Source organism: Mustela nigripes, chromosome 4 (assembly GCF_022355385.1).
Source record: "Mustela nigripes isolate SB6536 chromosome 4, MUSNIG.SB6536, whole genome shotgun sequence".
Lineage (NCBI taxonomy): Eukaryota > Metazoa > Chordata > Mammalia > Carnivora > Mustelidae > Mustela > Mustela nigripes.
The window spans coordinates 48,050,466-48,069,736 of NC_081560.1; the positions used below are offsets into that span (position 1 = coordinate 48,050,466).

Here is a 19,271-nt window from a genome sequence, read left to right on the forward strand (position 1 = left end):
GTCCCTTTGTTACCATGTCAGAATCTGTCTCAGCTACTACAAGGCAGAAAATATTATAATGAAAACTTATTTTTGCCCCTTATATTATCCTCCTGTTCAGAATGACTTAAAGGTAAGTATACTATACTATACTATTCATACACTAAAGAAAGATAATATAAACTCTACATGAGAATTTTTTATATGTTTGGCCAGAAACAAGTTCATATTCAATAATGAAAGGATCATTATTTGTTTAATTAACTAAAAATAGTTCTTAAATGGCACACTTGTTTTCATGTAACTGAATAGACAGGGTAAGTAGAAAGCCACACTCTCTGAAAAAATCACTTTAAATCATTTTTCTAGTCCTTCATTACTATTCAAGTCTTATTAAGTAAGTAATTTACACAACACCACTCTAGATGCTACAGAGTTTGTACAGAAATGGGAAGTCGGGATCTTATTCTACAGTGGCTGAATATAATTAAATATTTAATAGCATGGGAAGTTTACAATACATTTAAAAAGTCTAAAACAGCCATTACGCCAACACTATAGAAGGAAGTGTATTTTTATATACTCTAGTGCCGACTTTCATTATTGTCAAATGTTTAACCTAAGGTGAAAAAAAAAAAAATCAGGCCAAATGAAAACCTAGAGTTAATTCAAATTTTTCATGTTGTTTATACATTCACTATGTCTTTGTAATCTGTTCTCTAAGTTAATAAACTAATATTAATTTAATTTTTCCAACAGGTACACTAACCAGAAAGTACCCTAATGATCCAAAGAAGTTTAAAAAAAAAAAAAAAGGTAGTAGTAGCAGCAGTCATTAAAAAAAAATAAGACCATCAACAGGGGATTTATTCCCCCTGCAACAGAACCGTATAATTAAAGTTCCATAAAAATTCCATAGATTTTAGTGGGCTATTAATTAAAAATTCAATCACTGATTTTTGTCCTATAGCCTAACTGTTGCTATAAGCATCTAAGCTTACAAACTGTAGTTCATTTAATACTTCTGAATATTCTCAGGAAGATAAATACTAGGTTCACACATTTTGTATATTTCACATGCATGACTTTCTTACTTTTAGACTCCTACTTTATCACTGCCTTAATCCTCTCACAAGAATTTTTAGAAACTCCCTTATACCTGGAACAAGGCAGTATAAATAAGTATCAATACTTGTCAAGGCAGAACACTACATAAAAAGGTCTGAAAAATTTTTACCTGCAGAAGGTGGTGGCTTTACATCTATAGGAGAGGCAGTAGTAGCTGGGTCTGTGTTTATAGAGGCATCATTCACTTTTTGCTGACTCCCAATTTTCTTTGTTAAGACACTGTTGCTATTGGCCTATGCAAAATATTAATAATAAATTATTACAGGAGTTGTGTTTCCTTCCATCAGTAATTGCCATAAAGAAATCCTGAAAAGTCCACGAAGCTGGTATTGTCTTGAAGACCAACAAAAACCAAAGGTAACACACATCATTTTACTAACTGACCTAAATGTTACAGAAGAGAAAAACTTTATTTTGGTTTTCCTTGTCAAATCATCAAAACACTACCCCAAAAAAGACACAGAAATCTCCTAGGTCACCTACTATAAAGTCATTAATATACTTAACAGGCCCCAAACCCAAACCCATACATGTGGTCAAACTCAAAAGCCTTTCTAGTTTACTACATCCATTTCTGTGAGCCACCTGGGTGGCTCAGCTGGTTAAGTACCTGACTTCAGCACAGGTCATGATCCCAGAGTGCTGGGATTAAGCCCCATGCTGGGCTCCATACTTAGAGGGGAGTCTACTTCTCCATCTGCACTCCCCCACCCCACTCATGATCTCTCTCTAAAAAATAAATAAAATCTTTGTTTTTCAACCTGAGCTGAAAACAGACACTTAACCAACTGAGCCACCCAGGCGCCCCTAAATAAGATCTTGGGGGGAAAAAATCATTTATACCATATAGAATACAAATAAAACCGTGTTTACAATAAATTTTGAGAACCTCGTATCAACTACAGATTTTAAATATGTTTCTCCACTTCCAGCATTCTATTACATAGCAAACCTTAAATTAGGTACAATTTAAGGACCCACATTAAAACACGCATCAGAACAGAAATAATTTCTTCTTCATTAAATCTGCTTACCCACTCTCAAATGGAATATAAAACAACTAGCTAACATTAACTCTTCCTAATCTAGTGATTATGAATAGGATGGAAGAACCCAACAATGAAAACTGAGAAAATATCTATTACCCTGGGGATAACCAATGGTGAACCACACTGAGGACAAGCATCACTGTTGTAAGGAGCGATCCAATACGTATAGTTTTTAAGTGAAGACATTTATCAAGAATTTAGAGGGAGGGGCGCCTGGGTGGCTCAGTGGGTTAAACCGCTGCCTTCAGCTCAGGTCATGATCTCAGGGTCCTGGGATCAAGTCCCACATCGGGCTTTCTGCTCAGCGGGGAGCCTGCTTCCTCCTCTCTCTCTGCCTGCCTCTCTGCCTACTTGTGATCTCTCTGTCAAATAAATAATATCTTTAAAAAGAAAGAATTTAGAGGGAAATGGTCAAGTAAAAAGGACCTCCCTCCTGTTTTCTTCTGCCTGCTGCTATCCTTGCTTCCTTTGTTGTTTTCCAGCAAATAAAAACTCCAGATCAAAAAAAATATGTATCATTACAATATTAGACCAAAGACTTCAAATCAGACCAATGACTACCAATCAGCAGAGATAAATTTTATCCAAAAGGTTGATATTTAGAGTATTATAAATCTGGGGGCACCTGACTGGCTCAGCTGAAAGAGTATATGACTCTTGATCTCAGGTCATGAATTAGAGGCCCATGAGGGGTATAGAGATTACTTACAAAAATGAAACTTTAGAGTATTATAAATTTGATTTGTAAACAAAAATAGTGATAAGAGAAGTATCAGATATACATTAAACTGTCCTTACTGATTGGTCTGAAAGTTTGTTTATTTGTTTTTGGAGCCTCTGGCACTCCTTGAATTTTTCTTTATAATGATCTGCTGCCATCTGAAGACGAAGTTTCAAATCTTCAACTTCTCTTCTCAGTTCATGTTCCAGTGTATCAGTCTTTTCCTATGACAAAAATACACACACACTTCCGCTTTAAAAAAAAAAAAAAGTTAAAAATCTCCTATCTCATAATGTAAGAGTAAATCCCAACTTCATTTTTGCTTTTTTCTGGCTTTTAATTTTTATTTGTTTTAGAGTTTTGGCAACAGAGCTACATTAGCTCCTAATAAACCCAGCTTTATATTCTTAGGACTAAGGCTCATTAAAAAACTAGAGAAGAACAATCTACCTCCAGAGGAGTAAGTATTACCCTGTTAAATAACCATAATACCACTTTATGAAGCTAATAAATAAGAAATTCCAAACAAAGCAATATATAACTGACATCAGAAAGTTTAACAATAGAGCAGTTCTTACTAACCATTAGGCATTAGCCTACCTACATTTTCCTTAAAGTTACATTAATTTCCACTGAAGAAGTTATAATGACTAAATGAAATGAATAGAAATTTAAATTTCTGTGTAAGGAATCTGACCTATTAAGACATACCTATTAAGCTTGTAGTGAGTTTTTGATCAAATGAATAATCAAAATTAACCCACTTTTACCTGGTCTTTCTTCACAGAGTTCAGTTTAAGTTCTGCCACTGCATCAGCTAACTGCTTTTTTACTTTCTCATTTTCCAAGCGTGCAGTATGCAGATCTGCCATTGTTTTATCTCGCACATTTACAGCATCACTAAGTTCTTTAGCCAGAAAGACAACTTCTTGCCGAGTTGCCTGAACCTGCTCCTCTGCTTTACGAAGTTGCTCCTTTAAAGAAAAGGTATCCTCCTGAAGAAAAGTAGATAAATATATTTACAATAAAACCATTAAATTAAAAAAAGAAGCAGAAACCATTTTTAATATTTCAACACATCCAAAATTTTAAATTGGTTTTTTGTTTGTTTTTGTTTTTTAAGATTTTACTTATTGGGGCACCTGGGTGGCTCAGTGGGTTAAAGCCTCTGCCTTCAGCTCAGGTCATGATCTCAGGGTCCTGGGATTGAGCCCTGCATCGGGCTCTCTGCTCAGCAGGAAGCCTGCTTCCCCCTACCCCTCTCTCTCTGCCTGCCTTTCTGCCTACCTATGATCTGTCTGTAAAATAAATAAATAAAATCTTTAAAAAAAAATAAAAAGATTTTACTTATTGACAGAGAGAGAGATCACAAGCAGGTAGGCAGAGATAAGAGAAACAGGCTCCTCGCCGAGTGGAGAGCCCAACGTGGGGCTCAATCCCAGGACCCCGAGATCATGACCTGAGCCGAAGGCAGAAGCTTACCCCCTAAGCCACCCAGGTCCCCTAAATACTGTTTTCTACTCATGACTTCGATGAAGCACATAAAACTATAAAAAACATAAGGACTCTGTGTTACAGTCCCCATTTAACAACCCAATGCACTCAGTATCTCTACCACATTAAACACACGTAAACTGAAGTTCAGAAGTTAAGCAACGTGCCTGTATTTAAAAGCCCTGGCTTAAACGGAAATACAAATGAAAGTTCCTGTCCCCAAAAATCTCTAAGAGCTGGAACTACTGACCCTCGTTTTTTATGATTACCAATAAAAATAATTTCAGAAGTTCTCTGTAATTACAAAAATTCTGGTTAAAAGAAGTCTCCTATTAGCTAACCTAAAACATACCCAATGTAACATTAATATACTATCACATATCATTATGAAAACAGGACAGAATTAGAATAAGGTACTGGGAAAATGAAAAGTAATTAGCCCCTCTTAACAAACCTAAAATTATCTTTAAAAAGTTAAAACTGAGGGGCGCCTGGGTGGCTCAGTGGGTTAAGGCCTCTGTCTTCAGCTCAGGTCATGATCCCAGGGTCCTGGGATCAAGTCCTGCATTGGGCTCTCTGCTCTGCAGGGAACCTGCTTCCTCCTCTCTCTCAGCATGCCTCTCTACCTACTTGTGATCTCTCTCTGTCAAATAAATAAAATATTAAAGAAAAAAAAAGTTAAAATTGATTTAAAAAAAAAAGAAAAAAGAAGGAGGGGCGCCTGGGTGGCTCAGTCAGTTCAGCATCTGCCTTTGGCTCAGGTCATGATCCCAGGATCCTGGGATGGAGCCCCATGTTGGGCTCCCTGATCAGCGGGGTGTCTGCTTCTCTCTCTCACAAAAATAAAATTTTTAAGAAAGAAAAGAGAAAAAGAAAGGGAAAGAAAAAGAAAAAGTTACAATTGCCATTCCTTTAATATTAGAACCCCAAAAAATCTAGTTTATTTAACTTTCCTATTTTTATCTCTGTACTAAAAACAACAAACTCAGAAAAAGTGCAACCTATTCTTGGGTTTTTAAATTGTTAGCTCCTGGGTACCTGGCTGGCTTAGTTGGTGGAGCACATGGCTCTTGATTCTCAGGACAGTGAGCCCAAGCCCTTGTTGGGCATGGAGCCTACTTAAAAAATAAATAAATAAATAGAAACTGTTATCTCCTTAGAAGGAAATGACTATGTAATGCTGAAGTGGAGGAAATCTTCGCAGATATGATATTAATAGATCTATGTAAATATCATCAGTTTCTCGGTCAAAAGGGAAGATAACAAAAAACCAGAGGAAATTGTTTGGAATATATTTTTTTAAAAGGTACAATAATACTCTGATAGAAATACACTTTCTAATCAGTAAGGGAAAAATTCTCCAAGCCGCCCCTCACCCCGTCAAAAAAAAAAAAAAAAAAAAAAAACCAAAATTGGGGAATGGCATGACTGTGAATTATTATTTTTCTTTTTTTTTTAAAGAAATGGCCAGGGACGCCTGGGTGGCTCGGTGGGTTGAGCTGCTGCTTTCAGCTCAGATTCCTGGGATCGAGTCCGACATTGGGCTCCTTGCTTGGCAGGGAGCCTGCTTTTCGCTCTACCTGTGCCTGCTTGTGCACTACCTCTCTCTCTCTCTCTCTCTAATAAACAAATAAAATCTATAAAAAAAAAAAGTGATAATAATAAAAAAAAATGGCCATTATGCCATTATGCATATAGAAATATACTCAACTGATCAAAGAATTGAAAATAAATACCATTTTATTTCAACTGACAAAGATTCAAAAACCAGAATAATTCCAATATTTGACTGACTTTAGGGAAATTAACAATTATAAACAAGTGGACTATGTACCTGGTAAGCAGTATAAATTTTCTTATCAGAGTTTTGCAACATGCACAACCTTTAAAAAGCACATTAACTTTTGGTCTAGCAACTTTATTTTCATGAGTTTCTAAGAAATTTATTTAGCTTTACAGGGATGCAGTACGATTATTAAAATGAAAAATTATTAAAAATAGAAAATATGTAATATAAGAATTTATTATAAATTCTGCAATATATCCTTTATACAATGAAAGTCTCTGTTCCCATTACAAACATAAGTATATACAATGCTGGGGTATTTTTTTGAAAAGCTATTTAAAAGTAACTATGAAATTTATTCTGGTATGTACATATGCCTACATAACTGTACAAGGAGGTTTACTGCAGCACACTTATAAAAGCGAAGGACTATACACAACTAAAAACAACTACATACTACATGGCTATAAATAAAATAAGGGATACTATGCAGCTGTTAGTGAACGAGGAAGATATACATGGGTTCTCATACTCCTACAGAATGTCCAGACACTCTATAAAATTTTTTTAAAAGGTTTTGGTTTTTTTTAAAGATTTTATTTATTTATTTGACAGAGAGAGATTACAAGTAGGCAGAGAGGCAGGCAGAGAGAGAGAGGAGGAAGCAGGCTCCCTGCTGAGCAGAGAGCCCAATGCAGGACTTGATCCCAGGACCCCGAGATCATGACCTGAGCCGAAGGCAGCAGCTTAACCCACTGAGCCACCCAGGCGCCCAGTTTTCTTGTTTTTATAAAAATATAAATTCTCTATGTACCTCAATAGATTTCTAGGAAAATTAAAAATTCTATAAGACATATATGGGAAAGGATAATGGTTACTTTTACTTTGTACCCTTATATATTATTTGAATTATGTTATAACCGTGACCTTGTACTGCTTTAAAAAACAAATTTTTTTTTGCATTTTAATGATTAATGGGGCTCCTGGCTGATTCAGTTGGTAGAGCATTTGACTCTTGATCTTGGGGTTGTGAGTTGAACCCTGTTGGGCAGAGAATTTTTTTTAAAAAAGTTTTAACAATTAAAGAGTCAATTTTTCCAGGTATTTCTATAATTGTGATTTTCCTTACAGAGGTTTTATGTAGAAAAAAGATGCCTAGAGAAAATTTTACCATCTTAATAAATCAAATATATGTTTTACCTCTGTGTTTGCAATGTGCTATATATTTTTTTAAAGATTTTATTTATTTGACAGAGAGAGATCACAAGTAGGCAGAGAGGCAGGCAGAGAGAGAGAGCAGGAAGTAGGCTCCCTGCTGAGCAGAGAGCCCGATTCGGACTTGATCCCAGGACCCTGAGATCATGACCTGAGCCAAAGGCAGCAGCTTAATCCACTGAACCAACCAGGCGCCCTGCAATGTGCTATATTAAAGACAGGGTGTTAATCATTAATTCTAAATGTGATGCACAACTGATGTTTTAGGTGTTACAGTAATTATATCTGAGTATATTTAACAGTAAACTACTGCAAATGATGTAATACTCATTCACAAGGGTTAAGAAATAAGTCAAAGTAAAATTGCCCAGTGTAGTATCACCCAGCCATTTAAAAAAAAAAAATGTTCTTAGATCTCCATGAACTGATGGTGGAGTAATTTTTTTCAGTTTATATTGTTCAATATTTAAAAAGCAAGGTGCAAAAAGTATATATAGCATGGCAGCTTTTTCCTTTTTTTGAGGAAGAAGGGAATATGGAGGTATGGGGTAACTGGGTAATATAATAAGCACTGGGTATTATATAAAGACTGATAAAGCATATACCTCTGAAACCAATAATACATTATACGTTAATCAATTTAAATGAATTTAAATAAAAAATGTTTAAAAATTGAAAAAGAAAAAGAAGGGAATAGAAAACAGTGCCTGCACGTTTATTTTTTTTTTTTAAAGATATTTATTTGACAGAGAGCTCAGAAATAGGCAAAAAGAGGAGGAAGCAGGCTCCCTGCTGAGCAGAGAGCCTGAGGCAGGGCTTGATCCCAGGACCCTGAGACCATGACCTGAACTGAAGGCAGAGGGTTTAACCCACTGAGCCACCCAGGTGCCTTTGCACATGTTTATTTTTGTGGAAGGAAACAGGATAAACTGGAAACTAATGAAAATGTTTACATATAGGTATAAGAAAGGGTTTTGTTGTGTTTTTTTTTTTTTTTTTTTTTTTTTAGGAAAGAGACAGTGAATTTTATTATAAGTATTTCCATTTTTGAATGATGCAATTATTTAACAATCAAAACACAAAATTCAATCAAAAGGTTAAGAGAATAAAAACTAATCTTAGAATTAAATACTAACAAAAATGTAGACTGTGTAAAAATTCATTACCCATTAATATGTTAAAAAGTTTATTCAAGTAACTTTGAACACAGTACTATGTACATCCTTACTGAAATAAATTCTTAGAAAAAGGATTGGGAAGAACTTAATTTAATAGACACACTGTTGGGAATGGCACTGGTGTAACATTTCTGAAACTACTGGTGTATATAACAGGGTAAAATACATGAATATATATATACAATGATGTTTTGGAAACAAAGGCTCTCACACTGAAAGAAGAGATAAATATGGAATGGAGGAAGGTAAGGAAGAACCCTAAAATACCGGATTTGAACTGAAGAAAACCATATAAAGACTTTAAATGTCTGTCCAATGGAAGTACAAAGAAGTAATGACCCCTAGTAGCAACAGGATCCAGTATAAAAATATCAAAATTCTATCTGGCTTCAAAATACCATTCCCCACTGAAAAAAAAAACAGGGCTCCTTAGAGAAATAAATGTCAGTACCAGGTATGGGACAGAACCTAAAGCTTAATACACAGTTGTTTCACAAAGCCAAGAAGTATTCAAAACATTTACGAAAAAGACAGAGGAGTTGGGGCACCTGGGTGGCTCAGTGGGTTAAGCCTCTGCCTTCGACTCAGGTCATGATCTCAGGGTCCAAGAATAGAGCCCCACATAGGGCTCTGTGCTCAGCAGGGAGCCTACTTCCCCCTCTCTCTCTGCTACTGTGATCTCTGTGTCAAATAAATAAATTCTTCAAAAAAAAAAAAAGAAAAAAGATTGGTGGGTGCGTGGCTCAGTCAGTTAAGTGCCCAATTCTTGGTTTGGCTCAAGTCATGGTGTCAGGGTCCTAAGATCAAGCCCCACATCAGGCCTTGTGCTCAACATGGTGTGTGTCTGAGATCCTCTCCCTCTTCCTCTGCTGCTCCCCCTCCTAGTACATGTACACAATCTAAAGCAAATAAATAAAATCTTGAATTTAAGGGGAATTAAAAAAAAAAAGGTCTGAACAGCTCCACCCAGCTAAGTATGGGATAATTTGGGTATGAAAAAGAGTAATAATGATGATGTACAATATACTGAACAAAAAAGAATCCCCAAGTCCACAGTAATATGAAAAAAGAGAGAGGGCAGCAAAACCTCATTATAAAAGAATACATACTAATAAATGGAGAAGAAATGATGTAATTTTTTAAACCACCATTTCGTAATCATTAATAATAACTGATAAAGGTGAAAATCATCAAGGATAAAAAATCACTGGGTGAAAGGCTACTGGGGAACAGGAGAGTCAAATGATCTCTAAGTATTATCCTACATATTATTCAATACAAAGAGGGTGAAAAAGCACCAATATGATGGTTTCAGGCAAACATAACTTTAAACAAATGATTAAACCTAACATCAAGAACGAAACTGACATTATATGTCTTTTGATAACACTGCAACAGAATGTACAAAACATCTATGCCTTTTCTTTTTTTTTTTTTTTTTAAAGATTTTATTTATTTATTTGACAGGCAGAGATTACAAGTAGGCAGAGAGGCAGGCAGAGAGAGAGAGGAGGAAGCAGGCTCCCCGCTGAACAGAGAGCACGATGCGGGGATAGATCCCAAGACTCTGAGACCATGACCTGAGCCGAAGGAAGAGGCTTTAACCCACTGCCACCCAGGCGCCCCTCTATGCCTTTTCTTGCCAAAAAAGGTTTCACCTGAATCCAGCCATGAAGAAATGATAAATAAATCTGGAGTACAGACCATTTTCTCAGACAAGTCTGAATTCTTCAAAAAGTATCAAGTGTTATAAAACAAAAGGTATAGAGAAGCTATTCTAGATTAGAGCAGACCAAGAACACAGTAAATTGGGTGATCTTTATTTCCCCTGGGCCAAGAAACTTTAAAGGCTATACAGAAATATATTTGGGACAAGTTGAATGTACTAAAACCATATACAGGAAGGAAATATTATCTTATGATGTTAAATTTCTTAGGTATGTTAATGGCTTGATGGTTATACAAAATAATGTACATGCTGATAGGGAGACATGCTCATGTATTTAGGTTGTAATGTTGAATGCCTCCAGATTTGTACTTTTTCAAAAGGCAGGCTTGGGGAAAGAAAGATTAAAAATAAAAACCACTCAATTGCATACATTTAACAGACACACGTTTTACACTCTTCAGATAAACACTGCAAAAATACTTACCTTACTTGAGGTTGTAAGCAAGAAAGCCCTTTGCAGATTTTCCTTTTCAGCCAAACATAACTGCAGCCTGCCAATCTCTTCCTTGAAATGAGTAATCATGCTTTCTTTGTTCCCATCTAAATTCTTTAAAGTCTGGACCTCTGACACAAGCTTGGTATTTTCTATATCCGTATTCTTCAGATGTACCTGTAACAGTGCTTAAGATGTCAAGAATCCTCTAACTCAATAACCTAAGCTACTCAAATTTCAAACTACCATTGTTTATCTCTAACCCAAAAATGATCAAGGAACCAGAAGACTTACTAGACCAGGAGTCTGGGGACCCAAGTTACATTAAATGACTAGCTAATAAACAGAAACAAAACACAACACAGTCTAAGTATTTTTTTTCCACAGAGATTACATCTAAGGTCTTAAAACATTACCTGATCTCTAAAGTTTTCTCCTCTCATTTAATAAATTTAAGTTCTCTTCTAAAATGCAAACCAATTTAGTTGTTCTTTTGGAGAAACAAATTATGTTATAGGTATATTCAGATATGAAGGCATGGAGAGATTCTGGAAAACTGAAGGGGTACATTCAAGAACAACATCTTAAGCAATATTTTTATTTTGAGAAGTCTTGTCATTTACTTCCTATGTCCCTAAAAATACATTTGATTAAGCCCACTATATTAATTTTCCCAGGAACTTAGGCAGCACTTGCTAATTTGCTCATAACAGATGCACAAATCAAATTCCATAATTGAAATTATAAAGAGTACAGATACCTAGTTTCCACTATAAAGAGTATTTTGCTTTGGTTAAGAGTACCAGAGAGAAATAAATTAACATACTACTTGCACTTGACCTCAATAATGAATGCTGAAACACTAATTCCTGTTCACAAGGACAGAATATAACTCCAGATTCTCTGAGGTGTCACCAGTCAAGTCCTTTACGGCATCACTTTAAAAACACTATCTAATTTTAATAATCCTCAGATCAAGAAAGTGTTTTATCTATTACTCTAAATTCTGACAGGACAGAGACAGATCATATGCTCTAAGAGGGGCTAGAAAAAGAAAGATATGGGCGCCTGGGTGGCTCAGTGGGTTAAGCCGCTGCCTTCGGCTCAGGTCATGATCTCAGGGTCCTGGGATCGAGTCCCGCATCGGGCTCTCTGCTCAGCAGAGAGCCTGCTTCCTCCTCTCTCTCTCTCTGCCTACTTGTGATTTCCCTCTGAAAAAAAAAAAAAAAAAAAAAAAAAATTTTAAAAAAAAAAAAAAAAGAAAGAAAGAAAGATATAAGCAGTCTCTCTGAAAAAAAAAAAAAAATACACACACATACATAAAACACAATCTGGAAGGGAAAGCCTGTTTCGGAGATTAACAATTTAATATGAGGTCTTATCATATTCAGTAAGTACAGTCTCCTTGCCATAAAAAAAAAAAAAAAAAAAGAAAGAAAGAAAGAAAGGAAAAGGAAAAAATAACCCCACAAAACAAAAATCTCTAAGGAAGTTTTGCTTCCCATTTTGGGAAGAATAAATCCCTAAGACACCTCATTCTATCCCTTCCTTCCTTGCTGCCCACTCTTTTATAAAGAACTGGTCACTCAGGTGTAAAGCAAAAACACAAAAAGTCTGCAGAAAGTGAAAAACAAACAAGACATAAGGACTAATTTAGAGCAGTAAAGGAAAAATGCTCATTTACCCTAAAATGTGCTTGCCAACCCTCTACAAAACACAGGAAGTCCTATTCTCATAACAGAAAGAAAGAAAAACAGGATGGAAAGATGAAATCCTTAGGGATAGGTCTCTCTCTTTCCAAAATAATTCATCCTTGCATCATTCATTACACCTCTCTAGCATCACTGGTTTAACCTAGGACCTTCCTAAACCCTTTCCACTAACTAGAATGCCTTCAGAATTAATTTTATTATTGAGCTGAAAAGACTGAAGACAATTATCTTATTATCTCCCTCTATGCTAACAGAAAGCAACATGGAAAGCAATTATCCATGGAAAGAAATAATGCTCAGGTCTTTTCCTAACAAGAAAACGGAAATATTCTCACTGAAATTCATTGTTAACATTGAGTAAAAAATTATGAGAGATGCCAATTTTCACTTAGTTTAAAAAAAAATGCTTTCTAACTTTAAAAAGCTGCATTTAGGGTAGTTTGCAAAGACACTGTACAAATTGTAATCCAATTCCTTCAATTTCTCTATTATTTCCCTTTTTCACAAAATCTTGCTCAAAAATCAAACATTATTTTGGGGCATATTTTCTTAAAGGGTCAAATCATCAATCATCCATCCACCAGAGCGGGACACCTGAGTGGCTGAGTCAGTGAAGTGTCTGCCTTCAGCTCAGATCATGATCCCAGGGTCCTAGGACTGAGTCCCACATGGGGCTCCTTTCTCAGAGGGGAGCCTGCTTCTCCCTCTGCTTGCTACTCCATCACTATTTTTCTTTGTTTTGGGAGACACACACACACACACACACACACACACACACACACACACACCTTGTGGATAAGCTATTCAAGAAATAAAAGGGAAGGGGGGGGGGGCGCCTGGATAGCTCAGTGGATTAAACATCTGCCTTCGGCTCAGGTCATGATCTCAGGGTCCTGAGATCGAGCCCCACATCAGGCTCTCTGCTCAGCAGGGACCCTGCTTCCCCCTCTCTCTCTGCCTGCTGCTCTGCCTACTTGTGATCTTTCTCTGTCGAATAAATAAATAAAATTTTTTTAAAAATAAACTAAAATGGGTATAACCTGTGACATACAAAACGCCCCCATCTATGCTCTCTGCTCTAAGGTGCATGGTGGATTCAACATTTTATTTTTATCTTCTAAAAAAAAATCCCAACACCACCAAAAATAAAAAGGAAAAAAACAATGGGCAATGTAAATCATATTCTAGTTTCTACATGCAAACTCTAACTATCAAATACTGAATATATAAACAGTTGTATGCTTTTAGCTTTAAATATATACCACAATACTGTGTCTCCCTTTTCTATTATCATCAAGTGACTAAATCTACCCAAATAATACTGACTTAACTCAGAATGTTCTTGAAATTCCTCATCTGGAATTGCCTTGGTGACTACTATAAGCCACTTAAGATAAACACTTCTCAATATATATCTACAGCATTACTGGTTATTAAGCTAACGATCCTATTTCAGAATCATTTAAAAAAGAAAACTTTCAAAAAGGTGAAGATTTGTTAACAGAGAGAATTTTCTTTAAAATGACATTCTCTGAAGATTATTCTAAAAGTCAAACTCTAGAACATGATTATCATCACTGAAATTAATGTTCTAAGATGTTCTTAAAAGGGGAAAACAATAGGTTTTATATATTCTGATAAACAGGCAGGTATCCTGTTACCATTAAACCTCACTGACTTATTATGTATTACCTGCTAAGTAAAATACAAGCAAACTCCCTGAAAACATTTAGGGACAATTCACTATAGGGTAGGATTTTTGTTGTTGTTGTAAAAAGAAAAAGAAAAAAAGAAAACAATAGGGTAGTTTTAAAACAGGTCCCCAAATCTCTGGATACTTCCCCTCCGTGAAGCCCAACTCCCTTCTGTTTAAGTACTGGCTGGACCCAAGTGACTAGCTTCTAATGAATAAGATAAAGCAGGACTAATCTATAACTTTGGTAACTAGGTCATAAAGTATACACTAGGACTTCCTCCTTGCTCTCTCTTGGACAGCAAGGACAAAGTGGCATCCTTGTTGCGAAAACATTCAGGCAACCACTGAAGAGGCCACTGAAGAAGCCTGTAGCTGACTGTGGCCCTTGCCAACATCCTGAATGCAACTGACCAAGACACTCTGAGCCAGAACCATGCAGCTAAGCTACTCCCCAATTCCTAACCACTAAATTTCACAGTAATCTGTTACACAGCGATAGATAACAAAGAGAAATGAAGAAAGAATAAACTACCTTATAAAGTTCCTTCTCATCCTTTTCTGTCTTCAACTGACACTCCAGTTGTTCTCTTTCATATTGTGCCTTCCTGAGTTTATCCTTCAAACTGAGTTAAAGTAACGTTAATATAGACAAAAAATTTTCATTAAAGCATTTTTGAAATATGTAAGCATTTTTTAAAACCATCAGAAATACCTGTCTAATTCAGTTTCTTTTTCAATTGCTTTATGTGTCACTGACACAATATCTTCCTCAAGCTGGAGAACTTTGGATGCAGCATCATTGTATCTCTTCTTAAACTCTTCATTTTCCGTTTTTAAACTTTGTGATACTTCAACAAGATCCTAAGAAACAACAAAATTTCTGAGAAACAATCTCTAAAACAGATTTGCATATCTTTAAGAAATCTATGTATTCTCAAATTGTTAATCCCACATTTGTCCCCTCTAAAGCTTATAAAACTAAGATTAAAAACTAAACCTTAGGGACGCCTGGGTGGCTCAGTTGGTTAAGCAGCTGCCTTCGGCTCAGGTCATGATCCCAGCGTCCTGGGATTGAGTCCCACATCGGGCTCCTTGCTTGGCAGGGAGCTTGCTTCTCCCTCTGCCTCTGCCTGCCATTCTGTCTGCCTGTGCTCGCTCTCTTTCCCTCTCTCTGACAAATAAATAAAATCTTTAAAAAAAAAAAAAAAACTAAACTAAACCTTAAACTGAAACATATATCCAATTTTTCATATAGCAAATCAAACAATTATTAATTTCTTTTCCAGATTTCTCATACACCCTGTTTCTTGATTTCACAAACTTCTCCACCAGAGGGCAGGCAACAAAAATGAGAGAAAAAAATTTTTAATTCGTCACTTTCATTTTTGACATCTTGTTTCTCAATGCTAATCTAGTGACAAGTCAGGTTTCATATGATACCACCACAGATAACACATTGTCAAAAAACAACAAAAAAATCCTTCTTCTAGTACAGATCATTAAGTACCACCAATAATTATACAAAGCACTAAGATACGCAACTGAAACAATGTTCATAATGATCCTGTCACTGTGACTCAGAAGCCTGAATAAATATCCAAAGAAACTAAAATGAATATAATAGTAGTAAATGCAATAAAAAAGTATTCCTATTTAAAATAGAATATTCTACTTTCAACAATTTAAAAGTTTTAAAAATATTAACACATTAAGACAATTAAGTAACATACAAGAACTTGGTCAAGCTCCTTTCTAAACCCATTTTATGATATATAAAATGAATATAATAAAGCTTATTCTTCCTAGTTTATAAAATCATGAGAATCAAATGTAATAGTGCACATGGAGATACTTTGTTATAAAAAACTAGACATCAAAGAACTGATAAATTAAGGCAACTTGTTGTTAAAAAATTATTTTAAAACTTCCCAATTATGAAAGTACCACCCACCTAAACAACAGAAGCTAAAGGAAATCATCACTCTTACAATTTAAATCTAACAAATGTTATACAGTATTTATAAGCCACTTCAATTTTCATGAAGTAACTCAGCCAAATTTTTTACTTATAGGTGAAGTATTACTTTAAATATATTACTAGAATATGAAAATTGCTATGTTGCATCTATACTTCATTAAAAATCCCATCACAGTAAGGGTCAGATACACGCTCTTGGTTTTACTTTTGCTCAAAGCAAATCTTTCCTTACTAAATTTGCAACATTAAAACTAAATGCTTTTCTGATTCCAGTGAAAATGCCCCAGAAATAAATAGTATTTCCTCTGCTATAAACTGTTGTCAATATCCAATGACTCCTGCCAATGTGACACATTTTTGTCTTGGTGATTTATAAAGATAGCCAGAGAGGTTTCTAAATAGTTTTTTAATTTTGTACTGTTATTTTTACCACATGCACTTTTGGCACTACAAATAGGCTACAGATTTAATCCAGGTTATTTCTTCCTACAACAAAGACTAGATTGCGTACAGGTAAAAACTAGTTTCTAAATCTGTAATTAATGAAGTTCTGTAACAGGTAAACAGTATTCTAAAAAATGTATGGGGCAAGAACTAGGGATGATTCATAAGTAACTAAATGCAAAACATGAACTTAGTGCTTTATCAATGAGCCATTTAACTCTACAGTGAGTCACTAATTTTAATATAACTTGATGGACTTAGAATCTTTGCCTGGTACCCATAAAAGCACCTAATTATTTTCTCCACATCCACACCTATTTTCTAATTGCATGAAAATGCTAGAAATTATCCTTCAGGCCTCTAGTTCTCATGTTTGAAGCACAGCATCTCAATTTAGCTAAGTCTTTCTTAGAATGAAAATCACATTAAACTCTGTAGTGAACATACGAATAACTAAAAATCCTGCTTTCTTTTAAAAACTTCTTAAAAAGATTAAAATTTAGAACACAATCTTTGAAAAACACTTGAAATTTGAGATAAATATTCATTTGGTCAATATTTGAAATCTTGCCCCAAAACATAGTAATTCTAATATTAAAGTAAAACTTGACTAGATTAAGCTGCTACATTGTACATCGAGATAAAAACAATTACAAAAATGGAGGGAAAAGGAGATCAAGAGATTTGGGCATTTCAAAATCATGTAGTGAACTTCTTCCCTCCTCTCAGGTTGAAGAATCCCTACCATGAGCGACTATTAGCAATTCCTTCACGTCTTAACTCTCAAATATGAACAACCAGAGGGAGAAAAAAAAAGCCACTTATCTGTGTGGCTAAACACGCACTTTAAAATATACCTAAAGTAACAGAACCCACTTCACTTATTCAAAATAAGACAAAATTCTGACTACAAATGAATACATTTGAAAAAAACCACATTATATTATAGACAACCATTTAGAAAAGATTATGGTATTCTGGATTTGAATGCATACAGTGGTAAATTTTAGTAAATTAGTACTTGAATACTCTAAACAGCAAATTACTGACAAAAGAATTATGTCATCTGTGGAAACTGAGATTTTTAGTATTTTCTTTTAGAGAAAGAAAGAGCATGAGCAGTGGGGGGAGGGGCGGAGGAAGAGCAAGAATCACAGCGTCCACGCTAAACTGAGAGAGCGAGCTCACCACTCTGAGATCATGACGTGTGAGTCAAAATCAAGTGTCAGACTCTTAACCAACTGAGCAGGGAGCCTGTTCTTGCTCTCCCTCCGCCCTTTTTCTACCCCCCGGCTCATGCTCACTCTCTTTCAAATAAATTAAATCTTTAAAAAAAAAAAAAAAAAAGTTTAAAGACTCTTAAGTTATCTCTACCCTCAACATGGGACTTGAATTCACAACCCTGAGATCAAGCTCTACTGCCTGAGTCAGTCAGGCATCCCAGTTGTTTAATTTTTTTTAAGTTAATTGTGGATGGTAAGATCTTATCACATATTTGATTTACAAATATTTTCTCCCTTCTGGAATTCACTTTTCATTTTGTTGACGGTTTCCTTTGTTGTGCAGAAGCTTTATACTTTGATACAGTCTACTTGTTTATTTCTTGCTTTTGGTGTTAAATCCAAGAAAATGGTTAAGACCAATGTCAAGGCACTTATCCCCTAGCAGTTTCATGGTTTCCAGTCTTCAATCTTTAATTCATTTTGAGTTGATTTCTGTGTATGGTGTAAGACAGTGGGTCAGTTTCATTCTTTTACAAGTGGCTGTCCGGTTTTCCTAAGACTGTTCACTGAAGAGACTGTTTTTCCCCACTGTATGTTCTTGGCTCTTCTGTCATGAATTAGTTGACCAAGTATGCATGGGTCTATTTCTGGTTTTATTCTGTTCCATAGAGAAATTATAACTAGCTTAAACTATATATTTTACAAACAAAGTGTTATGAATTCCCTGAAACTATTACTTAGCAAATCAGGTATAAAATGAAAATCAGCCTTAAAGAAATGTATTGATATATATACCTAAGTTATAATGATCACTCCTACAATATTAAAGTCTCTGTGGAGTGCCTGGGTGGCTCAGATACTCAAGCACCCAAATTTTTATTTTAGCTCAAGTCATGATCTCTGGATTATGAGGTGAGCCCCTCACTGGGCTCTGTGCCAGGGGGCATGGAGCCTGCTTAAGATTCTCTCTCCCTCTGCACCTCCCTGCTCCCACTCTAAAAAATGAATAAACATTAAAATTCTAAAAAAATAGAATCTGGCCTTTGTGTCTTTTTTACCCAATGATAATCAGTAAGAAAGAGCTCTGGAAATTCAATGATATCATAGCTTCAAAACTGGTTTTTGGCAACTCCACATGTTAGAAGAGAGATACACATGCACACACACACACACATATGCACCTGAGGCAATTCCATGTATTAAGCAGATTGTCTTAAACTACCTCTGTCCAAAACGGATATCCAATACAGCTTTACAAAATACAGCTGTATTTACAAAATACAGTGATAAATACAGCTTTACAAAAGAGAAAGCCAAAAAGATCAAGACAGCAGAAGAGATCTGCACTAGCCAGAGTCACCATGAGAGAACCTTCAAGTTGTTCTTTCCTGTACCTGTGTTAACTCCAAATGGCTGGTATCTCAAGGTACACTACCTAGTTTATGAAACTTAAGAATGAAAACAGTATGAATAAATACAACAGTGTACAACATGCTCCTTATATTG

At 35.5% G+C, this 19,271-nt stretch overlaps 1 protein-coding gene across 2 annotated transcripts in view; it reads right to left on the reverse strand.

The window, feature by feature from the left end:
• The window catches only part of TAX1BP1 (Tax1 binding protein 1), an 80,733-nt gene that overhangs the window by 29,517 nt on the left and 31,945 nt on the right, over positions 1–19,271 (reverse strand). For both annotated transcript variants that reach the window (XM_059396667.1, XM_059396666.1), the window contains exons 6-12: positions 14,833–14,981; positions 14,653–14,743; positions 10,704–10,889; positions 3,648–3,872; positions 2,955–3,101; positions 1,217–1,340; positions 1–36 (exon numbers count right to left, since the gene is read on the reverse strand). In XM_059396667.1, coding sequence (XP_059252650.1) covers positions 1–36; positions 1,217–1,340; positions 2,955–3,101; positions 3,648–3,872; positions 10,704–10,889; positions 14,653–14,743; positions 14,833–14,981 — 958 coding nt within the window. The remainder of the gene's footprint in view (positions 37–1,216; positions 1,341–2,954; positions 3,102–3,647; positions 3,873–10,703; positions 10,890–14,652; positions 14,744–14,832; positions 14,982–19,271) is intronic.